Source organism: Lissotriton helveticus, chromosome 3_1 (assembly GCF_964261635.1).
Source record: "Lissotriton helveticus chromosome 3_1, aLisHel1.1, whole genome shotgun sequence".
NCBI classification, from domain to species: domain Eukaryota; kingdom Metazoa; phylum Chordata; class Amphibia; order Caudata; family Salamandridae; genus Lissotriton; species Lissotriton helveticus.
This window is the reverse complement of record NC_136061.1, coordinates 1485634495-1485662473: the sequence shown is the minus strand read 5'-3', so window position 1 is coordinate 1485662473 and position 27979 is coordinate 1485634495. Positions and strand designations below refer to the sequence as shown.

General features: G+C 48.7%; 1 protein-coding gene across 2 annotated transcripts in view; it reads left to right on the top strand.

The window, feature by feature from the left end:
* LOC144823533 (uncharacterized) overlaps nt 1-27979 on the top strand; it is a 266304-nt gene that overhangs the window by 144719 nt on the left and 93606 nt on the right. For both annotated transcript variants that reach the window (XM_078682131.1, XM_078682130.1), the window contains exons 4-5: nt 1538-1651; nt 1911-2000. In XM_078682131.1, coding sequence (XP_078538257.1) covers nt 1538-1651; nt 1911-2000 — 204 coding nt within the window. The remainder of the gene's footprint in view (nt 1-1537; nt 1652-1910; nt 2001-27979) is intronic.

Genomic DNA, 27979 nt, shown 5'->3' with positions numbered 1-27979 from the left:
CTCCACACGTTGATTTTTCCAGCGTCCGCCATTCCGCAGATCGCGGCCCCATATAAGGCAACGGATTTAGCCTTAGCTAAAAAGATTTTTAACATTTCCGGGATGGGTTTTGAACCTAATTTTTGGGAGAATCAAAAATTGCGGCTATGCATTTTTCCATGAGATTGACTCTATTGATCACCATATCCTTCCACTTTAGTTTACAATCAAATAAACTCCTAAATAGGTTAATTTATCCACCACTTCTATATTTTTATTCGGTGTGGAGAATCTTGGGGTTTCTTGAATCCAGGCCCTGCAGTTAATACAAATGTTTAGTATTAGTTATTATGTAAAGCCAGGCTAGCACTAAAGCGTTTGTATACCTCCTTGAGGCTCTGCAGTGCCAGTGGGGTTCCGGCTAAACGCACTGCGTCATCTGCATAGAGGAGTATTGGGAGGGGGGCCTTCTTGACATAAGAAGTGTCCTTCGCTCTCTCTACCAATACGGATTCCAGTTTATTTGAATAGAGGGCAAATAAGAATGGTGCAAGGACATAGCCTTGTCCCGCTCCTTTTTCAATATTAAAGTGCCTAGGACACTCCCCTTGTTTCTCATAATGAACACTTGCTATCGCTTCCAGATACAGGTGCCATATAAAGGTAGTTATTAATGTAAATTTTCCTTTGTTACTGAGATTTTAGTCTTTTTTTGATCAAGTTTATCGATTTTTAGAGAATAAATCACAAAATACATTGGTAGCAAAAACCAGCACATTATGTGGATATGATACAGCTTTAATAGGGACTATAGGGACCTATTGATATTGCAGAAGACACCCCCACCCCTCAGGACCAAAGATTAAACCATTTACCCGAAATCTTGCCAAAAGCTCTGGGCAGCCCCAGGCCTCAAACAGGGGCTCCTCTTAAGATCCACACCAATCCACCCCGTCTCCATTTCCGTATAGTAGGCGGTTAGGCCTGAGACCAAAGTGCCGCTATATCACACTTCGCCACCGCCAATGCTGCTCCAAGGAAGCGCTTATCGGTCTGAGAGCCATCAAGACCATCAAACACTCAGGATCAAGTGCAGAGGGTCATGGGGAACCGTCCACCCCAGGGTCTTTGTAAGTTCCATTTCTACTCCCGCCCAGAATTATGCAAGGACAGGGCATTGCCAAATCATGTGATAGAAGTCCGCGGGGGCGTGGGTGCATCGCGTGCAGGTCGGGGAGGGCCGCAAAAGGGCGCTGTATAGGCGCGCAGGAGTGAGGTATGCTATGTGTAGGTAATAGAGTTGGACTAGACGCAGCTTGGAAGAGGTCGTCAAGGTCTTGGGGGCCATGTGGCCGTCTCTCCAGTCCACTTCTTCTAGGGGGCCCAGCCAACACTCCCAGCAGCCACATAGCGACTCTAGAGTAGCGGGGCCATTGTTCACCAGGGAACGATAGATCCGAGATTTTAGTCTTAAAGTGGGTTTAAAGAGAACTAACGTCCAGGAGTTATTCTATTATTGTTAACTGAAAACTGTATTATGTTTTAACTTGTCTTGCAGGATTTCCTTCTCCTAATAGACAAAGTTTGTTTAGGATGGAAGAAGAAGGACTCAGAGATTCCATTGATCACCTTGGTGTAGAAGTAAAAGAAAGTAGTACTCGACCCAACTCTGGTAAATTACTTTTTTCCTTTGAGTCTCTATATCAGGTTCAGAGTTTCCACAGCCTCTACCCACACTTTCCTTTATCCGCCTTTGGTTGTGTTCTTTGCCTTATTTTTAACCCATTTTAGAAACATAAGGTAGTTTTATATTTTTCATGCTCACTCTCCCATTCAGCCCCCCCGTGATAAATGTATGTGCTTCTGCTGGAAGAAAAAACTGAATTCCAGTGGTTACATTTTGATAAAAGGCTATGTTCTTTTTGCACCAGTTGTTTCCCTTAGAATCAAAGAAGAAGAAGATAGTTATGCCATTGACGATCAATTCACTGAGCTAACCGAAAACCTAAGTGGACATGCAAGTGAGTAGAAACTTAAAACCACAAACCTAAAACATTACTTTGACATTCATCTGACATATGTAAACATGTTCTTTTATGCTCTATCAATCGCCTAAACTGATTATTATAACAATGTGCACAATTCATTGTGTAGTTTTGTTCTTTGATATATATGTTGTATGCTATTACCTCCCCTGGTTTTCACCCAGGCATCTTCAGTAACAGTGGCTGTGTCACAGCTGTGTCCAACTGCTATTGGCCCTTTGAAGGAGTAAAGGTGAAGGCCTGATGATGACAGTGAAGCCATAAAATAATCGGCCTTTAAATAACTTATTGAAAGTTATTTGTATGGTGTTTTTGATGGTACAGAACATCATGCTACCTTGCAGTTTTTCCGTAGAAGATTGTTGTACATTTCACAACAAGGTAAACTACAACCTATGTCCATCAAGGATATTCATTGGAATCAAGGAATAAAATATCTGATAGAGACATCTAGCCGCAGATTCCTTAACTTAGAATATTCCCCAAGCGTCAGACGCGATCCCAAACATCTTTTTGTCTCAGCAGTACCTCTGCACACCGGGAGGTGGCGTCGCCTGGCTTCGTTCTGACGTCGTCCACGGAAGTGACGTCAATGGAGCCATATAAGACCCTCCCGGTGTGCTGACGTCAGTTTTCTTCTTTTCCGCGTCACAACGCAGATCAGGGGAACTGGTTACCTCTTGCCTGTTTTTGATTTCAGGCCTTCTGGACGCCTTCGGTGTCTGGGAAATGTGTGTTGATGCCTTCGGGTTGACAGATCCGCACGCGATCTGTTTGTGGTGCTTGGGCGAGCACCACGACTCTGAGGAGTGTGACGCCTGCCGCTGGCTGAAGCCGAAGTCTTTACGGGAGCGTCACATGAAGCCATTTGCCGCCCGGATGTCCCGTTCGGTGTCCTCACGCTGCTGGTCTTTCTCGTGCTGGAGGGTCAGGACATGTCGCTGAGTTGTTCCCGTGGACGTCATTCTCCTCCCGCTGGTAAGCACACGAAAAAGAAGTCACAGAGGTTGCCGACCTCACGCGACGACGGGGCCCGCTGTTCCCAGTCTTCACCGGACACTGCTCCTCAGGTGTCGACCCCCACATATCCGCCGTTTCCTGGCGCTGGGGCGACTAGGGCCCAGATGGAGGCCTATTCTCAGGCCCTTCAGTCCATCTTTGGGTCCCCCCTCTTCCTGACGTGCCTTAGGGCCCCATAGAGGGGGTAGGGGCTCTGATCGCAGTTTTGCCAGCGGGTTCGCCCTCGTTACCGGTTGAGCACCCTGACTCCGCTTCCGGAGTCGCTGCGATGTCGGGGCGTGAGCCACAGGGGCCTCCCTCTCGTACACCTGGGTCTTCCAGGTCTTCGCACAGCCCTGTGCAGCTCCCTGCATCAATGCCGGATGCGGCTACTGCGCCAGTCTCAACTCCATATCGACTCCACCCCTCTCCACAGGTTCCGACCTCGGTGGCGGTTGCGTCGACATCCCCAGTGTCTTCGCACAGCCCTGCGCGGCTCCCTGCATTGACGCCGCCTGCAGTCTCCAGGTCTGCTCCGTTACTCTCCGCAGGTTACCACCCCATTGTGGTGGTGTCAACGCCAGTCCGGCGCCAGACGGACGAGGCCCTTGTGGAGGTCCTTGACGTCGGTTCAACGCTGTCTCGGCGCCATTCGACGCTGGTGCCATCTCCAGCTGTTGATCAGTTGGTGGAAGGTGTGGAGTCCGAGGCTGAGGAGGTCCCTGTGGGTTCGCTCCACCCAGAGCTGTTTCGTTGCCCCTCTTCCACTGCCTCTTGCGTAAAGGGAGGAATGCTGCCGAAGGATGACGGAGAGGCGGAGCTAACATCGTATGAGGCAGAAGCAGAAGTGCCGCTGCGTCGTCTGGGACGGTAGGAGTGAGAACAGACCCGAAGCGAGAATGAGAGCAACGCGGAGAGCAGTGTGCATTGGAACTAGGACGAGGCGATCCAAGAAGCCGACCCCAACGTCGCCCACGACCCGGAAGAAGGAGCGGGGACCTGGTCAGAGGAGTGGTGGACGCCCCGGAGGACACCTAAAAGCCGCCGCAACTCAGGAGAATTGCGGCATCTGACGCTGGAGGGGGGAGGGAGTAAAGGGTGGGTAGTGAGGAGTACAAAACGTCACAGGGCACTGTAAATATTGTTGCATGCGTGTGTGTTATCTGCACTGATTATACCACCCCCTTTCTCTGAGCACATCCTCCCTTTATTTGTATCATTTCCCCCTTTTGCACCAATAGTCTCCTGCGTCAAGGTGATTGTGAGCAGGTGTTTTCTCCACTACCGCTGGCGGCTTTCTTTTCTTGTTCATAACTTTGTGTGCAACCACCTAAAACGAGCAAGTTATTTGTCCTGTACGACGAGTGCGCCCCGCTAAAGGCATTGGAGGGTTCTTTTCCATTGGACTAGTGGCAACAGACTAACTGACTGCCCTTTCTCTCCTTCTTTCTCGAGCCTCCTGGGGTGCCCTACCAGATCAGAGGGCTAGAAAACCACTTTTATCTCTCATCAAACTGACTTACTGGTTGACTTTTACTATCTTCAATTAACCCATTCACAATTGATCCTCGAATACGGCCTCCTCGTTTTTCCTTCCGCCCAACCCTTTCACATGCATCTTTTGCAAGGGCGGTTTGCAGGGCTACGTACGTTTTGCAACTGCAGCCCCACTCTCTCTCTCGGTCCTCTGACCCCTTGCTGGACTTACTCCACCAAGGCACTGTGGAGGTGGAGACTTTATTGCCTTTTGACGAGTTGTTGTTTGACGTTCTTCTGGGGACTTGGGCGCAGCCCTCTTCGGGGGACCCGGTGGATCGTGCTATTGCACATCGCCATCGCCCGGCCCAGACGACTCTGTCTGTTTGTCCTTCCACCCTAGGGCTCAGTGACTGGTGATTCAGGTGGCTTCTAGTTCATTGCCTTCTGCCCCCTCTCCGTTGGTCCCCTCCACTTTGGAATCTCGTGGTTGGAGTCATGTGGCTGCCAGATTTTGCGTCCACCAGTGCTGGCCTTCGCTCCCTGAACACATCATGTGTGTTTGCACAGGCTACTTCTGCCCTTTGGGACTCAGTCCAGCTCCTACTTTCCTCGCTTCCAGAGGGTCCTCTTTTTGACCTGGCACAGTCGGTTCATGATGGCCGTGACATGGCGCACTTTTCCATTAGGTCGGCCATGGGTACCACTGATTCAGTGGGTCGCGCTATGGCCCGGTCCGTTCATCTGCACCTCCATGCTTGGCTGCGCATTGGCTGTTTCCCTGCCAACGATCAGGAACGTCTTCGGATTTGGCCTTTGATGGGGTCGTCTTGTTCGACCGACATGCTGACTCAGCAGTTTCCCGCCTCATGTCTGAGTTTCCATGATTTCCATGATTTGTAGTTCTTTTTGAGGTCTTTTGATTTCAATTGAAGTGTTGTTTATGCTTTTTCTGCTGCTCCATCTCTGGCTTTCAGACGTAGTTATTGGGCGGGCTGTGTGGCTTTCGCCGTTTTCTCCCTCTTTTGGTTTCAGCTAACCAGCTGTTTTATTAGTTCTTTTCCTCCTCTGTCTACGAGCGCGGCTCAAGACGTTTCGCTTGCTTTCTGGGATGTGACATACCCTATGTGGGGTACTTGTTGGCTATTGTGTAGCCACTCTTCCTGGTATGGGGAGTTTCCACGACTCCTGCGGAGTCTTCTCGTCCCTCTTGGGACATCCTCTCTAATGGGGACCGTGGGGTTAGTGCGGTTCTCTACAGGGGACTTTGTGTGGTGGGCTACGGTTGGTCTGTACCCATTTCCACTTTCTCTGACAACACCTGCCCGGTATATGATCGCGACCACAGGTCTAATGTTGCGCCCTTCAGCCCTTCTCTTGGCTGCTTTCTATTCTCACTTGGGGCAGTGCTTCCATCTTTTTCTAATAGTTCAGGTCCCGTGGGAATTTTTGCCCATGGGCTGTGATGTTTCCACAAGTTACGTTTCTGCGACATGTGGCCTTATCTCCTGTTTCCTTTAGCACTTCCATGGTAGGGACTTTGGTCCCTTTGTTTTCTTCCACGCTGGGGTTCAGATCCTCAGTTCCTGCCCCTCTGCTGTGGTTGTCTTATTCCTCTAGAGGTTCAGAGCTGTCGCTTTTGTTCTTCGGTTTGATGTTCCACTGGTTGCAAGTTCCCATCCATCCCTGGCGGCTCTGTTGCCTTTTTATATGATGCGGTGCTGGTGTGCTTGGTCAGGATACTCGTACTGTCTGTCTCTCTTTCCCCTCTTTCTGACGGGTCTCTGGGTGTTTCCCACCCCTTTCTAGTGGGTGCTCATTGTTCCCGCTTCCCTCGCGGGTGGCTCTGGTTCCGTCCCTGTCAGGGGAGGATGTTGTCACCTTTCGGTGTTTTTGACACTGTTGTGCACTGCTATGATCCACACTGGTGCCGTTGATACCTGTGCAACTTTCCTTTTCTCTGGGGCGTGCTTTCAAGTTTGTTCCTTCTTTCTGCTGTCTATGTTTCGCTCTGTGTGTCCTGTTTCGACACACTGAGAGATTGTACATGCTCGATTTTTTTCCTCGCACTGGTATCAGGGTTTTTTAGCCCCGGTCTCTCTCTCTCTCTCTCTCTTTGATTGACAAGAGCATGGTGGTAAGGCGCGCTTGGGGTGTCCCTGGCTTTGCCGCATTTCCCTTTGCAGTTTGTACCTTTTGGTACAGTTGGCAGGTTCACTGCCTGGTGTTGCGCCGGTCTCTTGTTGCAGCCGCATGCATGCGTTGGAACTCCTGTTCCTTCAGTTTGGTTCGCCGTGGTGCACTTCTCACGGTACACCTTGTCTCCTTGGGTATCTCTTGTCCCCCGCATGCCTATGGCTCCTGGTGGTCATGACATTGTGTATCTCTATGTGGTGACATCTGTCCCCTCATGTTACACTTTTCAACGTCCTCTGGGGTGTTTGTTCAGTAAGCATGCTCTGGCGATGACATGCTCTCTTGTCTCCTTTTGGTTCTCTGTCTCCTTTCCTCCCTGTCTGGACGATTTTGTTCCGTCCTCTGGCATATTGCGGGGCCTTTGTCTCCCTTGCTCGTGCTTCCTTACAGAGCTACTTGGGTCTAGTATCAGCTGCGCTGTTGTTGACAGAGAAGTTCTTTTGGAACTTGGTGGTTTCAATCGCAGACCTTTATCCACTGCTGTATGGCTTTGGTATCCATTCTAAGTTAATGAATCTGTGGCTAGATGTCTCTATTAGATGAACGAGTTAGTTACCTTCGGTAACGATGTATCTGGTAGAGACACAGTCTAGCCGCAGATTCCTTAACGCCCGCCCATCCTCCCCGCTCTGCGAAGGCCTTTTCAGGTGGGGTTCTACTGCCTAGCCTCCTTTTAGGAGGCCTTGGTCTTCCAGGGGTGTGCTCTCGCACCTTCCTCTGGGGCAGGGTTGTTGTTCGGCTTTGGGGTCCTTTGGTCCTCCACTCTGCCCTTGTTTTTGGGTGGTGGGTCTTCTCGAACCTTCTGCTGGGGCTGGGTGTGGTGTTCGGCTTTGGGGCTTTTTGGCCTTCCACTGCGTCCTCGATTTGGGGTGGTTAAGGTCTGTGCTTTTCAATGCTGCTTCTCCTGTGTTCCTCCAACGAGGAGTTCTTATGTTTTCCTGCCCTCCGTTCGCCCACGTCTGTGCTGCCTTCTTTCTACTGCAGTTGGTGGGGTTGGGTTCTCTTTGGTTGTGCTGCAGTCATTTGATCACTGGAGGGGGTGTGTGGTGAACATTCTGTGTGGTTGTTCACTTCTGGTCACTTGTCTTGCAACATGTTCCAATTTTGTGGTTCTTTCAACTTCCCTCCTGTGGTGACAGACTGTGCCTTGCTTGCCATGTCTTTCGTTCCACTGCAGTTACCACCTCGAAGTAATGCACAGCTTTTCGTTTTGCTGGGCCTTTGCTGGAGCAGGTGCTCTGTGAGCTCCCTTCAGTTCCTTCTGGTTCTGGGTGCTCTTTCAGCTTAGTGTTGTTTCTCATTCTAATGATTTGGTTCCCATTCTCATGTTTCTTATCAATGTTATCTCAATGATTTTTGCTCTTTTTTGACACCCTGTTCCTATAGTCGCAGTTTTTGTCATGGCTCCGCGTTGTGGCACGGAAACATTTTACTGTAGAAAGCTGACGTCAGCCCACCGGGAGGGTCTTATATGGCTCCATTGACATCACTTCCGTGGACGACGTCAGGACGGAGCCAGGCGCCGCCGCCTCCCGGCATGCAGCGGTACTGCTGGGAAAAAAGATTTTCCGAATCCAGTCAGACACCTGGGGAATATTCTAAGTTAAGCAATCTGTGTCTAGACTGTGTCTCTACCATATACATCGTTACCCAAGGTAAGTAATGCGTTCATTAAAAGCAACCACCAAAACCGATGTTCGAGGCATGTGTGGCTGTAGATACACATTCTTTGCATACTCCTGCCATCTAGTGTCGGGTCTGTGTGTTTGCAAGTTGGTGTTCTTCGAAGTAGTCTTTCAACTCACGAGGTAAGGTGAATCATCCTCTTGGTAATAGTGTGCATGGTCATGGTCTTCTCTCGTCGATATTGTTTCAAACGTGTTTTCCATCCCTTGCACGTCGAAATTCGGAAGACTTTCCGGGTCAGAAGCCTGCTACTGTGGCCTTTGGACCAAGCCCGTCTAGGTTGTGTTATATTAGATGCCGAATCCATTGACAATAATTCGCTGATTGATCAGACTCCATTTCAATTTGTCCTTGATGCCTCTCCAAGTATCCGTGCACTGATCATCACAAATATCTGTGCATATCTCCCAAGCACAAAGAAGAAGACTATGAGGCCTGTCTGTCGTTTTGATCCAAAGAAACCCTGTGGGACCATCTGGCTCAATGAAGAGATGCAGAGGCAGAATATAGAATATACTCCGAATATCTTCAGACAACAAGATATCGAACAGGAAGACCTGGAATCGTCAATGGCCTTCTGTGTTCAAGATTCTGACTCAAAATTAGAGCTCGATCTGGAGTCCCATGATCCTCCACTTGATCAAGGTGCAGTGAGTACCAAAAGCCCTCATCTTCCCACACAAAAATACTCCATTCCTCTAAAACTAAAGGCTTCTGGCCCACCACTACCATCTGCTCATGGTAGGCACCGAAAGTCACCTTCGAATGCCCTGCCTTCTGACTCCGCAACAAAAGTACAGACAAGCCTTTTGGCTCTGCGCCAAGACAACACCTATTCGGCTGCTAAATCATCGAATCCGAAAGAGCAGACACTTTTTGTTCCGAAACCTTCAGCACCAAAACAGAAATCTGTTCCTACAACACTCCCGTAGCCGATTTTACAAACCATGTAGGAAAGACTCGACCCAAAACAAAAGAAAATACATATTCACCTAGAGATTGGATGCATTATAACAAAAGCTGCGTCAGTACCATCTTCTAAAAAGAAAAGTTGTTTCTAACAGGAGATTGACTACCCAATACTTTTGAAAATGAAAAATAGACAAAGCTACCAGTTTCCTGCACCATGTTTCTCCTCGTTCACCTAAGAAGCCTGTAAACATCCCATCTCGGGGTTCTCCACACACACACACAGACCCAGACATAGATATTGGGGAAGATTTACGATTATGAAGAACCACCAGACCTCTGGCAGGATTATGATATAAACCTTCCAGGAGACACAGATCCTGATCCTTATCATGCAAAGCCCTCATCTCCTGATGATAATGCCTCAAATCAGGAGCTTATAGCCAGAGAAGCTAGATATCATGGGGTAACACTACACAAAGAATCTATGGAGAAAGACTTTATATTTGAAACATTGGGGGCTACACAAAAAACATCTTAGTCTCCTCCAGTGTTAAAAGGCATAATGCGACATGCAGACAGTATTTTTAAAGACCATGTACTTATCATTGCACCCAGGGTAGACAAAAAGTGCAAACCTCCACCATCTGAACCAATTTTTTTATTAGAAGTCCGCTTCCACCAGACTCCTAGTTGTGTCTAATGCTTGCCAAAGAGCAAATTCACAAACCACAGCTGATGCACAACCTCAAGACAAGGAGTCAAAACTCAGAGGCCTCAGAGAAACGTGTTGCTGCACAATCGGCCTATCATTGGTGGATAGCCAATAAGAAGAGTTTACTTGCCTGGTAGGACAGAGCTCACTGGAATGAGATGGAGGAATTACTCCAGTTTCTCCTAGAGGAGAATAAGAAAAAAGGGACAATACTTAGTGCAGGAGACAAAATTTATTTCCAACTCCTCCATCAGATGTGCACTAGACACTGCTGATTCCGCTTCCAGAGGGATCAATACCAGTGTATTACAAAGAAGGCATGCCTGGCTGTGTATCTCTGAATTTAAACCAGAAGTTCAGCAGACATTAGGTGTTCCTTTTGATAAGCAGCATCTCTTCGGCCCACAAGTGAACCAGGACTTGGAGAAGATGAAGAAAGGTACAGAAGTGGCTAAATCCATGGGAGCACTTCAAACACCTGCCAATAGAGGCTCCTTTTGCCGCTTCTCTTGCAGAAGAGGTTCCAAAACTTCCACAGATGCTTCCACATCTTCATTCTGGCCACAAAATCAATCCTCTTCATCCAGAGGATTTAACGGGGGCAACTGTAGGGGGGGTCTCAACTCCAAAGGTCGGGGTAAAGGTAAACCAACCCATAACGCCCCATCTGGCAACAAACAGTGACTCTACAATCATTCCACCGTTTATCCTACACCTGTCGGGGTCGACTACAGCAGTTTCTTCCCACTTGGCAGTCAATACCATAAGACAAGTGTGTTTTGGAAATTATCCAACATGGTTATTGCCTGGAGCTCACCAGCAATCCTCCCAATATTCCAACTCACACTCACAATGTCGTTTGGGAGGTGTGATCCACCGCTTATGGTGGTGGATTATATCCCACTGGGGATTTCGATTACAGATTAAGGTTACCCTCCCCATTGTTTAAAATGGTTATTGGTACGCTGAGCAGACTTTAATATTTGATGCTGAGTTGGACGTACACTATCACCGTAAGGATACTTATATCTCCATTTTTTGAACGGACTACGGACAATGATTACTGACTCCTTATAGTTTGATTTAAAAAATTTCCTGGACGCCTGCGCAGTGAGCAGTGACGAGTGGGCGAGCAGGCGAGGCAAGGCGAGGTGAGGTGAGGCGAGATAGCAGCGGGAGTAGGCAAGCTGCTGCTGCCTGGGAGCTCACTAACGGAACGTCGGGCTTCCCTCGCGGCCTGGGACCCTTCAGCCCGGGACTCGCAGCCACTGCTAACGCCCTGCATCGCCCGCCCGGCAGAAAGGAGGAACTAAGGAGGACGAAAGTGAGTCTGCAAGCATAGGCAACTCACCAACGCGCATGGAGGCATGGCGAACACCATAAGGACTAAGGTATCGGGGGGGGGGGCGAGACGCGAGCGTGGCTGCCGATAGAGGTGTCCGCGAAGTAAGAGCCCGGGGGGTTGACCGACAGGCAGTCCGACCAGGTCCGATTGACCAGCGGTCCCCCCTGTGTGCTCCGCTCGCAGCCAGCCAGCCAGCCAGCCTCCCCCCTCCACCTCCTCTATCTTTCACCAGCAGCGCTTCCTTTGCCCACAAGCCCGAGCCTGATCTGGAGGCGATTTGGGACTGCTGAGGGCTTGAGCCCCGAACTTTGCCCTACACCACCGGCCCCCGCTCCTCGGGCGCCATCTGGATCTCGGCTGCCTGACGGAGGGTATCACCGAGGGGCTGCGAGGTCACACTCCTCGATAGCTGGTGCCTCTTTCCCCCAGTGTACACGACCCCTGTCAGGTGCCTGGCTGAAGGAATAGGGGCTAGGTCTCAATTGCTCCTTCCTCCAACTAACAGCCTTCACCGCTACCTCCACCGCAGATAGCGCTGGACTCTGCGGGGGTGGGGGGGCAGGGGGAGGGGTTGGAGACACGGAGAGCTGAGGGACAGGGGAAGAGCGGAAGAGGTAAAGCCTCTTCACGCAGAAGAAGCTTCGAGCTTAAACAGCGGCCTGGGGCCCACTAACGGCATGAGGTCAGGAAGGGCCAGAGGCTCTCCGGAACCAAAGCCTAAGCAAAAAACAAAAGCAAAAACGGAAAACGGGAAGGGGAACAAGAAAAAGGACAAAACAAATACAAGCTCTCCCACCGGCATGGAGCCGAATCTCTCCTTAACTGAGCAGGCACCTGGGTTGATTAACACCAAAACAAAACACGGATCACCAAAGGCCTTGTCTCAAGAGATACCAGAAAAAGAACCACAAATTCACAAAAAAACTTCACCAACCCAAAATATACATAAAGTTCGCATTCTTAAAGGATGCGGGCTCAGCTATATTTTCGAGCAACAAACACTTACATGGGCTGCAATCCCCACTGCTCCCTTCGCTACTGAGGCAAACATGCTCATCACCACCATTGTGCGAAACGGCCACAAGCACCTTGGCACCAGAGAACTTCACGGCCGACCTTTACCAATGTGGCACCCCTAAGCACAGGAACAAAAGCGCAAGCACATCACTTGAGATCCTGGAGACCTCAACTGCAAGAGGAAAGCACCTCGATTTAACTCCCAAACAGCAATCATCATCCATCCACCCAGCCGGCTGGGCTCTAGGCAGCGAGGGCAACGGCACGCGGCCCCCGCCAGTCGAGTCCAAACCCAACCCTAAAAATCTATTCTAGAACCTAAAGTAGTCGACAAACCAGACAAACTGGAAAGCTGTTCAAGTAAAGAGGATGCTGGGGACCGCCTCCAGGCAATAACACGAACACACATACCAACACCGGCTATCCCCAGGGAAAAACATTCTAGCACAGAGCCGGGCTTACTATCCACGAGCCACAGCCACAGCACACCCATTAAGTTCCATCCAACAGCTGTAGGCTCTTCTCCACCTACAGACCTGGAAAACTACGGTTTAGCATCAAGCTCCTCGGGCAGGGAGGGACCCAGTGCTCACAACTCCAGCCGGAAAGCTGAAGGCAGGGCAACAGTGTCCTCCCTTAATACACAAGAATGGGAAGATATGCTAGCAACTTACACACCAGATCTTAAAGACTCCCTCAAAGATCGTTTCTCCCTCAACTCACCTACGCCAGTCAACAACACCAACAACTCCGACCACATCTCCAATGAGAAAGAGCGGGGAAAAGAACATAACACCGGAACCTGGATCTCACTACTAAATACAATCCAGCTAGCAGTAGACGCCCTGCAATACCAATCAGATAAAATGGAGGTACAACTCAATCTTCTCAACACACTGGCAGTCTTTACAGCCGGCATTGACGACAAGTTGGGCAACCTGAACAATCTGATACTGAGAGCACAGACAAACACCTACCTTAGTTGCAACTGTAGCTAGGCAGTAGACAAACTAGCCACATTGCCTTCAATGCTTACTGACCTAACAGGCGATATAAAGAACCTACATAGAGGCAACGCAACCAAAGAAACGGGCCCCTACAAATCCGAAGAGGAAGACACCAGTAGCAAAACACCAGGTACAAACCGAACCGTCCAGAAGGCCCCCGCAAACGAGGAGCCAAACCAGTCGGATCTGAGGTCTCCGAAAAAACTCAACGCCAAACAACGGCGCCAACAAAAAAGAAAAGGGCGCAAGCAAAAACCTAACACAGCCACAACAAAATTCTTTCCCATCTTCTTTGGCACAAACGAAACATGCTCGGTCAACAAAAACAACGTCCATCCCACAGAAGGGAAAATCGACGTACCCACCGGCCCAATCCAGCAGCAAAACTTAAACAGCAGTCGGCTGAATCAAGAAGGACAAGGGCCTCAAGTTCAATTGGTAATAAATCCAACGGTACAATTAGACGCACACAGAACAGCGGCATCAATGATCAACCTGCTTACACAGCCCATCGGGACCATGAAAAACTAAGAGCCGGTCTCCGACTGCCAAGCGGTAGACTCACTACCGCCAAATAGGGAGCCCCCTTACCAAGGGGACATACCTGACGAGCCCACCAACCAAGCCACAATAACAACAGCCGTAAGCAAGAAATCACCTCTGTCAAACCCCAAGGAGGGGGCTAGGGAAAGAGGCATTGGCCTTACGCCAAGCCCAAACTATGAAGAACAAATTAGAGTCACACTGACTACGACTATCCATTCTGCTCCTAGCCAAACTGACCATCCACAGGCAAAAGGGCCATCAGAGAAGCGAACTGCATCAAAGCAACAAGACATACCTCCAACACGCCAGGTGATGGCAAACACCTGGTAATTCACGAAGCTCAGTCTGGTCACGGAGCAGCAGTTCGAGCACATCAAACTTCAATGAAACAGCAGGCGGAAGGAAGCAATCAACTGAGATTTTGATCTTCATCCGGAATATACATCACAAGCGCAGCAGGACCTGCTGAATCGAGGTAACATTCTTAAACTAATGAAATGCATCCCAAACCTAGGGGGGATAAATACCAAGCACCTAATTTCTGTTGAATTCCTTCCTGCTCCAAACCCAAACAGTCAAGAGGCGACGAGGACAACCTGGTCCTCTAGCAATGTCGCAGACCTGATTGCAGTGGAAGCAGAGCAATTCAAGACCTGGGGGATTAAGCTGTTCCCTCTACAAAGACCAGCCTATCCCTCGCCTCTCCTGAAGAGAACCAGCCTAGAATCAGAGACTCACCAGGCAAACACCTTTAGTATACTCAGGGGCGCCCTGGGATGCTCACCAAAAACAAGGGAAAATATCCCCTGGCAGCGACCAACAGACAGGCCGACGGCGACAACAGGTTCCGAGTTAGCGCCGACAACGGGCAGGCGCACCCCAGCTTCAAAGGGCCATCTGACTTGCACCTTTACCACCACCAGGCTATATCGAGGAAGCATGCCAGATATGAACACACGCAGCACCGGGGAACAGACAGAAGCCAGCGCAGAGGAGGCACTACACCAAAACCGTGCATCAGCAAGAGAAACTTTGTCTCGAACGATCTTCATATATCCCGAAGAGGTCTGACGCCTCCAACAAACCAGTGAAGACAAAATAGGAAGGGCGTCATCCATAGGCATTTGCTCTTGGAATATAAACGGCCTATCCTCAAAAATGGACGACCCGGACTTTCTAAAGTACATCTCCCTATTTGATATAATAATGTTGCAAGAAACCTGGCTGACAAGCATAAAACACATCCCGGGCTTAACCTGCTACGCAACAGCAGCGGTCAGAAACAACATATTTGGACACGAGTCAGGAGTCCTGGCTACATATATATCCACCACAACAATACCTTCGGCATCCCTAATGGATTCATCGACATCCTCAACCCTAACAGTAAAGATAAAGCTACAGCTTGGCAACAAGGAAGTAGAATTATGCCTTGTCAACGCATATGTCCATCCAAAACAAAGAGCCAAAGATTCGAACAAAATCTCGAACCAACTGGCGGAGTATGTCACTCAAATGGAAAATCCACTCGTCATCCTGACAGGGGACTTTAACCAAAACTTACTCGGCTCGTCATCAGAAGAAGAGGTTCTGGCTCTAAACACAACTTACAGTATACCAGCACAAAGTTCTCCTAAACAGGCGCAAGCGCCAAAACAACGCCCTACTACAAGACCTAGAACATCAAAATCTTCGGGCACTAAACGGAAGATTTACGACGGATTCCCCTCCAGTAGAAACATTTTACTCGAACTCTGCCAGTTCCATCTTGGACTATACATTCGTCAGCTTCGCATTATTTCCACACATCCTGGGTTTCAGAATGGGGGACAAGGGCGAAAGCGACCATCGCCCTCAGGAATGCCATATAACATCCAAGACGCCATCAGCAATCAGGCCAGATAAAATGCTGGGAGAGATCTACTCAATCAATCAAAAAAGAATCAAATGTACCCCAACCAACATAACTACTTTGGCCGAAACTGCCCTTCAAAGATACAACATTCAAAAACCAAACGCAGCCGGGCACATCTCTCATTGGGAGCAATACACAGAATCACTGCTAAATGATCTGGCTACTAAAACCGCCCCTAAAAGCAACTTCTACAAAGAGAGCAGTAAAACCAGCCTAAAGAAAGGACCAAGAACACAATTAAGGTCACAAAAAAGAATTGTAAACCTGACCTTAAGGAAGTTAAGAACAGCGCCCCAAAACACACATCTACGAGCCATGCTGAAAAAAGAAAGGGCAGAGCTCAACCATTTAAAATGGAAAATTTTAAAAACCGCGGAAAATGAGGCATGGGCAAAGGTACTACACGATATGAAAAGCAACAATAGCGCCCGCTTTTGGCAAACAGTGAACAATATCCTACGTCCACAGTATAAGGACCTAGGTTCTCACATTGTGGAAGAGTCATGGATTAACTACCTCAGTAGCCATTTCAATGACTCTCCTGGACCTACAGGAGCACAAAGATGTAACACTACAAAGCAAGCTCTCACAACGCCAATGCCAGTGCTACTCACTAAGAGAGTGCAAACCCAACCCAAAGTCACCTCGGTAACATCAGCTGCCCAGGAGATAGCCCTAATCACAAAGCAGATCTGTAAGGGCAGGAAAGAAGGAGCCCCAGGCCCCAATGGTATTCCGCCAGCCCTGTTTAAGGAAGAAAACACAGAATGGGCGACCATCATGCAACCGCTGTTTACGGAAATCAGACTCCTAAATAGAATCCCAGATTCTTGGAGAGGGTCGACAATCGTCCCCATACACAAAAAAGGCGATAAAATGGACCCTAACAATTACCGCTTAGTAGCCCTCATCGACAACGAGGCAAAATACTTCGCAGGAATCATTTTAGAGGAGATCATGTCATGGGCGGACGCAAATCAGATCATACCATTGAACCAGACCGGCTTCCGTAAAAACACAGGAACCGCTACTAACATTCTGGCTATCTCTCTGATTATTGATGCAGCGACAACAAAAAAATTGCCACTGCACCTGTGTTACATCGATTTCAGTGCAGCATTTGACAACATCGAGAGAGGCAGGCTTTGGGGAAACTAGCACAATGGGGCATACCGCAACCAATTCTAAACATGCTGGAGCTTCTCCACTCTGATACCTGGGTGCAGGTGAAGCTAGGAAGCGGCACCCATCTTGTCATCCAAAGTACGCACCACCAAAGGCCTCAAACAAGGGTGCGTGCTCGCCCCGATACTGTTTAATCTGTACATGGCGGACCTACCAAGCCTACTCAATACATGCAACTCCCACTCCCCGAGGTTGGGAGGAAAAACTCTAAGCAATCTACTATACGCGGATGACGTCGTACTTCTCAGCCATACTCATACTGGCCTTCAGAAGTTACTGATCGAAATGTACAGCTATGCAATGCAAAACAACCTAAAACACGCACGATGACAATCAACACCAGGAACAAACACCAGAAGTCCTGGTCCCTGGGCGGCCGGAAAATAGAGCCATCCCGAGATTACAAATACCTGGGAGTCACTTTTGACAGTGAAGGTTCATTTGTCCAGCAGCTGCAGGAAACAAAAAGAAGAGGAGCTCTGATCGCCGTCAGACTGAAAAACTTAGCCAATCAACTGTCAGGGCCAACTTTGACACCTTACTTGAAAGTTATTTAGCTACTCCCCTCTATCTCCTAGGGCAGCGAGGCACTACGAGGAAGAGATTCCAGTAACCTAGACACTATCCAGGCAAAAGCTTATAGAACAATGTTCTCGCTCCCGCCCTACACCTCGCCCGCGTAACTAAGGCTGGAGTTTGGCTTGCTAAAACAGGACCTCGCTAGACAGGGAGCTTACATCATTTGCTGCCACAAACTCCGCTCTGCCACAACCGACAGACTAAACTCACTGCTGTGGCATGACATACAAAGCAGGGACGCATCTCAGGCACGCTCCTACCTGAAGGCAGCATTGGGGACCATCAAAGCATCTGCGCTCTGGGACATGCAACTAGGGCATAACCCGTTCAAAAAACTAGTCTGGAAAAACGTTAAAAATCTTTCCTTACTAGAGGACAAGGCGGCCTTTGCAAAAAGAAACCATGCATGGATGACATTAAACACGTATAAAACACTGACACCGAGAGGGAGGAGCTTGGCGGGCATCCGAGATGGCCGCTTGAGCACAGCGCTCTCCGGACCCTCGCCGCTCCCGACATTTTATCCTGGCTGAATCCTGATTTCTTGCAAGAATTCGTGTAGGGGACGTTTGGCTGATCACCCTGGCACTTTTCAGAAATCGATTTGGATCTCGTATTCCTGAGTTACGGTGCTCTGAACTTTTGGGCTCCGCCCTTGAGGTGCGCCCGGGACGGGGTGCGGTACTGTAGCCGTCCTGCAATTGAACAACAACGGCAGGAGATCTGGCCTTGTGGGTCCCCCCTTCCTAAGTTTCGGTTTCGATTCCGTTCCGACTTGGGCCGCGGCTGTGGATGTCGTGTTGCGATTGAGACTTGGAGGCAGATCGGCTGTTGGGCTTTCATGTGACCTATTTGCTGCTTTGGCGACCTCTACCCGAGTTGTGCCCCCTTTTTATGTACTTTTGATCCTGTACTTTGGGTGTCGGGCCCGTCGAACCTGGTGGCTTGTCCTGTGACGCATCTTCAAAATGGCGGGCAGAGGGGACAGAGAGACGCGCAAGACGAAAACACCTCTGCGCGGAGCTCCAGTTCAATCAAATGTCATGGACCGTTATACCCATTCTAAGTGGTCCCCCGGAGCTGCCCTGCCTGGTTCTAGTATTGCGTCTGAACGAATTTTGGAAGAATCGGCGGAGCCCTCCTTACAGGATATCATGGGCGCCATCTCGGGTGTGAGGGAATCCATCGGCCTACAGTACGAGGCCTTGGCCCACAAACTTGACACCGTGGCTATTGAGGTGAATCTGATTCGTGCTGATCTCGGCAAGACGAATGAGAGGGTACAATCACTGGATATTAAATCCTCTAGCCTTACGAATGACGTCTCGGAGCTCCAAACAGAGATTGGAAATCTCCGTCGGGGGAACGACTTCATGACCCGTCGCCTGGAGGACTTTGAAAATAGGGCGCGTCGCTGCAATGTTCGCCTGGTTGGTGTACCGGAAAATCCTGAACCCCACTCGGTGGATCTCCTGGTTGAGGATCTGGTCTTGAACCATTTGGCCCCTTCTGGTCTCACAAAATTTTTCACGGTGGAACGTGCACATCGTGTTCCAGGGGGCAAAGTCAAGCCGGGAGCCCCGCCGAGACCCATTGTAGCGAAGCTTTTTCATTATAGAGACCGGGACGCTATCCTGCAGGCCTCGCGGGTGAAGGGCCCGGTGGCCTTTGAGAATGCTACGGTGAACTTTTACCCGGACTTTTCCCAACAGGTTCAGAGACAACGTATGGAGTTTCGTGGTGCCAAGAAACGTCTCCGGGATCGGGGCCTACGTTACGCCATGCTCTTTCCCACTAGACTCCGGGTCGAATACAATGAACGTACCCTTTTCTTTGATCGGCCAGATGCTGTTAATGACTGGCTGGACTCATTGCCTGACCGTCCTCCTGAGACAGACTCCGCCGCTCACCCTGGCGGTGCCGAAGGTGGTGTGGAGATCTAACTGTTCGGCTCTTTATGTCTTATTTTGAATACATTCTCAGGAGTGTTGGCCGGCGTCCCTCTACATTGTGATCATTCTGTCTTTTCGTTTGTTATTTTTGTTCTTGCTGAGGTCGGGGGGTGGATGGAACGGAGACCTTTCCTCCTCCGGGGTCTTTGTGTAGAATAGGGGTTCTTGGGCGACAGGCACACTGCAGGTTGGGGTGGCTCTTTAGCTTTTTGCAGGGGTGCAGGGTGGGGGGTGTTTCTCTTCAGTTTGGGGGAGGGGGGTTGGGAAGTTTTTTCTTTTCTGTGTGTTGTTTTCAAGGCGATTTGCTCCTGTGTTTGCTGCTGTTTCTGATGTCTAGCTCATGGACGGGGGGTCTTGGCTCGGGTGGTTGGGATGGGGGGTAGAGGGTTGAAATTTCTTTCCTGGAACGTTAATGGCCTGGGAGATCGTATTAAGCGCAGTGTGGTCTTAAAATGTATACGACGTTTGTCACCGGACATTGTTTTCATGCAAGAAACCCATTTGATTGGTAATGTTTGTTATGCAATGAATAGATGGGGCTACCGCCTTGTGGCGCACTCAGGGTTTACCTCCGGATCTAGGGGTGTGGGTATTCTTGTTCGAACCTCCCTCCCCCTGGCTATTGATGAGGTGATTCATGATGACCGCGGGAGATATACTGTCCTGGTGGGTAGATATGAAGGCCGCACCCTCTCTCTCTTCAATGTTTATGTTCCCCCGGGTTTGCAGGCCTCTACTTTTACTGACTTGGGCCGTGTTCTGTTGGATCTCCCTGATAGCACTCTCTTTCTTGCCGGTGATTTTAATTCGGTGCTTTCCGGCCCTCACGATCGCCATCCCCCTAGAGATACCCCGCAGGCTCAGCAGTGGTTGGGTGGGTTTTTAGATACCTTTGGCCTTGTGGACTGCTGGCGACTGTTGCATCCTACTCAACTCCAATACACCTTCCATTCTGGGGCCCATGGCAGTCTGTCCCGGCTGGATTATTTCCTGATGCCCGCAGCCCAATCATCGGCGGTTCGTGAGATTTTACACTTGCCGAGGGGTATTTCTGATCACTCGCCGCTCTGGCTTCGTTTCGAGGTTGGGGTAGAGGCGGCGGGCCGAGTGGCTCCCATTAACCCTTGGTATCTTTCCTCCCCTGAGACTCGTACCCTCTTGCTCAAGTCCATGGATTCATATTTCCTGGAAAATGAGGGGTCGGTCTCTTCGGCTGTGTCCTTGTGGGAGGCTTTTAAAACTGTGATTCGTGGACAGGCCCTTTCCTTGATTGTTGAAGCTAAGAGGGCAGGGAGGAAGGAGGTGGTGGACCTTGAGGGGGAGATCTCTGCTTTGGAGGACGAGTTGGAATCTGGTGTCACGCCTGACAAACTCCATGCCCTGGGTCTAAAACAGTTTGCATATAAATCTCTGGTCACTGACGCTGCAAAGGTGATGTTTCGTGAGCAGCAGGGCAGATTGTACGATGTGGGTGACAAAGCGGGCAAACTCCTAGCGTGGTTGGACAAGAAAGAAAGAGTTAATCGTGTGGTGCCCGTGATTCAGTCTGCGAGTGGTGAGAATGTGATAGATCCGACCGCCATTGTTGATCGTTTTGCGGAATATTTCCGTGCGGTATATGCTCCCGTGTCTGTGAGGGATGTTGCCGACTCCCGCCTTCTTCTGCGTGATATCGCTTTGCCCTGTGTCACCGACTTGGACCGTATTGCTTTGGACTCCCCTTTTACGAATGATGAGATAGCCAATGCAGTTCGCTCGCTCCGTTCGGGCAAAGCATTGGGCCCGAACGGTTTGCCTATTGAGTTGTACAAATTATGCCCCGATAAGGTGGCGCCGTATCTCCGCGCCATGTTTCTAGAATCTCGTGAGCGGAACATGCTTCCCTATGATCAGCGTCTGGCGACAATCGTCGTCATTCCCAAAGAGGGTAAACCGCGTGACCTCTGTTCCTCCTATAGGCCCATATCCCTATTAAATGTTGAACCTAAGGTGTTGGCTAAACTTTTGGCGACCCGTCTCCTTTCGGTTCTTGGGGAGTTGGTCCATCCGGATCAGTCTGGCTTTATCCCGCATCGCAACACTGCTCTGAATTTACGTCGCCTCCACGGCGCGCTGGCGAGGGCGGGGCTTTTGACTGAACCGGCCATTTTGGCGTCCCTGGATGCCTCCATGGCCTTTGATACTGTGGAGTGGCCCTATTTATGGGCGACACTTGAGAAATTTGGATTCGGGTGCGAGTTTATTAGCTGGATTAGGCTGTTGTACGCGGAACCTCTGGCGCAAGTTGTAGTGAACGGTAGAGTGTCGGCCCCCTTCTCCTTGGGCAGGGGTACCCGTCAGGGTTGCCCCTTGTCCCCTCTGTTGTTCGCGCTCGCTCTTGAACCGTTGGCGGCCTGGCTCCGTTGGGAACCGTCCCTTAAAGGTATTCGTTGGGCCCCGGACTTCGAAGACCGCGTCTCGCTTTATGCGGACGACATCCTCTTGTATCTTACTTCCCCTCGCAAGTCTTTATCTGTTTTATTTGACGTTCTTGCGTCCTTTGGCGCTAACTCAGGCCTCGTCATCAACTGGTCTAAATCCTGTGTATACGTTTTATCTGGTATCTTGCCTCCGTTGCCGAGTAGACTTCCTCTTCAGGTGGTTCGGGATGGTTTCAAATACTTGGGGGTGTTCGTTACCTTGGATCCGTCCCTTCGTTTTGATCGTAATCTTCTTCCCCCGTTGCTTAGGCTCTGTTTGGACGTTGCCCGCTGGCGCAAACTTCCCCTGTCTCCACTGGGTCGGGCGGCCCTGTTTAAGATGATGTCATTACCGCGGTTTCTCTACGCTCTCCAGAATTATTATGATCCTATCCCCAAGAACTATTTTCGGGAGATTGAGAGCCTTCAGAGGCAACTTATTTGGGATGGGCGACCGCGCATTGCTCTCGCGAAACTTTCCATCCCATGGTACGATGGGGGCATGGCGCTCCCCGATATTAAGAGATACTACTGGGCTTCCCATCTGTCCGCTATTAATCACGCTATGTTCTCTCCGGGTCGTAATCCGGCGTTTGAGATGGATAAACTTCAGCTTCCGGGAGGTGACTTTAATAGAGTACTCTATTCTCGCTCCGCTGGGCGCCACCTTGTGGGACCTACTTTGACTGCTTTGACGGTGTGGCGTGCTGCGAATGTGAGCCTGGGCTGGGAGGATCGCTTGACGTTGGCGACGCCGCTTTATGCTTCGGGACGTCTGGGCGGTCTTTGGTCTTCCAAGGGTTTTGACCGTTGGGACTTGATTGGGATCTCTAAAGTGGGGGATGTATATTCTAAGGGTTCTGTGCGCCCGTTTCAGGCCCTCCAGGCTGACTACGGCCTGAGTAGTCGGGAATTCTTTCGTTATTTACAGATCAGGCACGCTTTGGTTTCGGTGTTTGCTCCTGGTGAGATTCCGCCTGACTCTTCCCCACTTGAAGACCGTATCCTTGACGGACATCTTCCTGATAGCACTATCTCCCTGATCTATAAAAAGTTGATCAACAATCGGACTGACTTATTGGCCCGACTTCGGGAACAGTGGATGGGGGATGGGTTGGAACTTGATGATGAGGATTGGCAATCGGCCCTCTCCTCTCCGAAGGAGGTGGCTATACCGGCTCGACTCCGTCTGGTCCAATTGAAGATCCTTCATCGGGTGTACGTGACGGGACCGCGACTGATGGTGATGGGCTTTTCCTCCGATGGACTGTGTAAGCGTGGATGTGGTTTGCGTGCTACTTTCCTGCATATTCTTTGGGAGTGCCCGATGGTGGCTGCTTATTGGGTGGCCGTGCTTGATCTGATGACTGTGGTGACGGGGATATCCTTGCGACCGGAACCTCGTCGCTGCCTTTTGAATGTTTGGGAGCCCACGGACTATTCGGTGGCACAGACTAGATGGGCCACCCTGGGCTATATGATCGCGAAGCGAGATATTGCGCAACTCTGGGGGGCCTCCAGGCCCCCTGCCCTCTCGCAATGGGAGGATAATATGGATTGGTCCATGTTCCGTGAGAAAACTGTTTATGTGGCCAGGGGTAGACCCAGGGCATGGGTGAAGGTGTGGAGTCAATGGAACGAATACCGTGGCGACATTTGTACTCCTCCCCTTGTGGACACTATCGAGATTACCCTATCTCCCTAGGCTGGCGTTCCCGGAATCTTCATATAGGGACTGAGCTGGTGTCACCGGCTTTTCCCCCCTTCTTCTTCCTGATCTCTGCCCCCTCCCCCCCCCCCCCCCCCCGCTCCATACTCCTTAGTGCTTAGGATATTATTACTGCACCTCCGCTGCTGTCCCCCCCTTGCGTCCCTTGGGCTGACCTTCAGTGATACACTCTCGCCTTTTTGTATGTCTGTTCTTTCATATATATAAAACCTGTTTTGGTTCTGTATATAATGTGGAGTATTGCATTGTTGATTGACGGTTACCTCTGCGGGCTTATGTGATATGTCTCTCCTCCTTTTTAGCGGCTGGCCCGTGTGGTTGTAGGCCCATCCTTGTACATTTCTGCTTGCTCAAATAAAGGTTTTTAAAAAAAAAAAAAATAAATAAAAAAAATAAAAAAAAATAAAACACTGACACCACAAGCATACTTCAGCCAGGGCTACTCAAAAACCATAAAACTGAAGTTCTTGAAACACAGACTAGGGGTGCTGCCCAGCAGAGAGCACCTTCCACCATGGCTCAGGAGCAACAGCCACGATGCCTGTCCACTCTGCAACCTAGAAAAGGGAGACATACTCCACATGACCTGCCTTTGCGAAGAGCTTCGACAAGCCCGCCAACAGCTCTTAAAGGACCAGTTCAAGCAGATAGGGACTAGCACACGAAGGCAAGCGGTGCTCGCCTGCTTGAATCCTGCAAATACTAAACTGAACTGCAGATACGTTAAGTTCCTGGCAATAATAGAGCAAAGACTGCCAAAAAATGCAAAAATTGACGATCATCAATACAACTAACAAGCTAACGGCCACTAGGTTGCCAAGAGTGCATGCTGCCCTGGGCCCGGGAAAAGACTGCTAAATATTCACTTTGGGTCCTCTACTGCATGTTTAAAAAAAAAAATAATGTTGACTATAAATGAACAAACTTTTCTATTATACTTTTTAAAAAATTTTATGTAAAATGTTTGTATTGGTTTTAAATAACTATGCATAATAAACTTACCTTACCTTAACTCACACTCACAAGCTTTCTCTGGAACATCAACAGCTGCTCAAACAGGATATACAAGCTGTATTAATAAAAGGAGCTGTAGAGCCAGTTCCCATCAACACCAACTGTCAGGGGGTTACTCCCTGTACTTTACAATTCCCAATAAGGATGGCTCTCTACAGCTATTTTAGATTTAAGATCTTTAAACCAATACATACTGTCAGAACACTTCCATATGGTCACACTTCAACAAATACTTCCACTTATACAGCACAGCAACTTCATGTCCGCATTCAACTTAAAGGACGCATGCTTTCACGCCCCTATCCACCCAGCACATGAAATATCTCAGATTTGTCATGGCAGGGAAGCATTATCAAGTCAATGTCATTCCATTTGGAGTCACTAATCCACCCATAGTGTTTACCAAATGCTTAGCAGTGGTAGGAGTCCATTCAAATTCATGTCTTCCCATATTTAGACGATTGGCTTATCAAAAGTCAAAACACACCATCTGTGTCAACACAATCACATACCTATAAACCTTCTACATCAGCTAGGATCCACATTCAATGCTCAGAAATCCCTCACAACTGCAACCATATCTAGAAGATATGCTCAACACTCAAACAGTAAGTATGTAGTGGCCAAGTTCTTGAGGCAACTTGAACATAAGCGTGCACTGCTATAAACAATATACGTCAATTAGACCATGTATACCAATTCTTAATATTTTTTTCCAGGAATTTTTACTCCTAGTTCTTTTCAACATGTGAACAAAACAATTAATTGCAATTCATTGTACCTTATACATCAACAAAAATGCAATTTACAGTAATTTATACAATCATTATATGCTTCAAAGGTTTAAGGAGAAGAACGCCTGATGTATTTCGGGATGAACTGTCCCTTCGTCAGGGGAAAACCTTTTAATAAAAGAAAATACATCAATGTGCAAAGAAATGTCTTTCCTTAGAAAAATTCTGTAATTAGTGGTGTGCATGACGTTATCTCTTCACTGAGAAAAGGTAAAAACATAGTGTCGGAACCCTTCATAACTACTTTTTTTTAAATATTATCATTTTATTTATTTCGGTCTAACACAGCGAAAAGACATCCTGTTACAGATATGCATACAGATTGGTTACATTACATCTTATGTTAATCATGATTACACGCAATTATGCAGTTATGCATAATAGTCCAAATATTACAGGTTCACTCTATTCATAGAATGAGAGGGTCCCCACAATAGAGCAGGTACCAAGTATGCAAACAATCTTCCACATGCCTTGTTTAGCACATAACTTACCACCCCCCCCCCCCCCGCTCTATCATCCTGCCGAGGTACAAACAAGATACAGTACACATCTTTTTCTGCTCCAGCATCAATCATCAGACTGCGTGGCATTTAAAAATTGTACTAGTGGTTCCCAAAAATCCCTCGGCCGCGAAGCCTGTGGCAACTCCTCTGCATATGTTTTTAGCTGTGTCTTGCAGTATATCATATATACTAACCGATGTTTGTGTTTCGGTGCCGCCCTGTTGCCCCATTTTATTGCTCTACGTCTCTTTGCTAGCAACAATGCTACTGCTAGGAACTTGCGTCTATGAGCTAATTTGATCTTACACATGCCTAGGAGAAATAACTGGAGCGTATCGGGTATCAGCTGTGACAACATGGTAGTAAGTGTTTTGGTTACCTCTGCCCAGTAGGCACAGAGTTTTGGGCATGACCAAGCCATGTGCAGAAAATCCGCTGTGGGAGCCTCACATCTGTGGCATTTATCATCATCTCTCAAACCATATTTATGGAGCTTTGCGGGTGTGTAATATACTTGATGTAAAAACTTGAAGTGTATTATTTTCAAGTTGCAATTGGAGGTCAGTATCTGCAGCTGCTGTCATACTTGTGTGTGTCTTGACTATCTATAATTTGAGTTATATACAATGCAGTGTGTGCGGGCCATAACTTGCTGGAAAGTGTTCTATCTGACCTACCCCATTCACCAAAAGCTCTGGCCGTTTACGTGCGCGATAGGTACTTAATTTCGTCATCCGCGAACTCATGATACCTATCTATCTGCTTTTGAATGTCAGCCAATATCTTGGGATCTAATATAGTTTATAGGTTTGTATTTTCTTCTTCAATTTTGGACAGTTGTCTTTGGATATCTCTGAGTATTCCAGCATGTTTACCGATGCAGAAGACCCTAATCGTTACCTTAAAAGCCTCCCAGAGTACTTTAGCATTATCCACAGAGTCTACATTATGTACATAATACTCAGTAATAGCCTGCCGCAATTCTACTCTAACAACGTGGTCTTGTAGAGCAGTAGGATTTAGGCGCCATGTATATTGGTGCGGTGTATGGGTGGAGACTTCTAGTTCTAATCTAACCGGCGCGTGGTCTGAAAGCGTTTTAGGCATATGCGCAACTTCAGTCCTCCTAGCATTTATATCGGCTGTGGCTAACCAGAAGTCGATACATGACCAAGTATTATGTGTAGAGGATATGCAAGTGCCCTCTATACGAGTGGGATGGCGCATTCTCCATATATCAAACATAGCATAGTTGACCATACCCTCTTTGAGGATCTTGGTGGATTGTTTACCATGCCGATCATTACAGGTGGACCTATCCATAGTTGGGACCATGCATGTGTTAAAATCTCCGCCCCATATTATTGCAGAGGGCGGGCGTGTGTGTATTTTGGCCCATATTCCAACGTAGAATGAGGGGTCATCTACATTCGGTCAATATACATTAACTACAGTCATGGCAGTTCCTCCAAAATTACCTTGTACAATAACAAATCTCCCTTGATCATCTTGAATAGACTGGAGTAGAGTAAAAAGAACTTTCTTTTTAATGAGGATAAAAACTCCTCTAGCATAAATAGAGTAGGATGATGCAAAGCTATATGAGGCCTATCTAGCCCCCACTCTGCACTCTGTTGTGTTAGTAAGGTGCATCTCTTGTAAACAGGCGACTTCCACCTTGTGACGATCTAAATATGCAAAGACTTTTCGTGTTTTCTGTGGATTGTGTAGTCCTCTCACCTTCCATGTCATAAATGTTAACGTTCTCGTTGATTTCAACCTGCTATTCATTTTTGTCTACAGTGATCTCATGAATAGGATACCTGTGTCTAGATCATAAGATAAGAAGTAACAGTTGCCTCTGTGTTGACCATTTTTGTAGTTTTTTCCGACCTTCCCTCCCCTCCCCCTCCTACTTAGCCAACC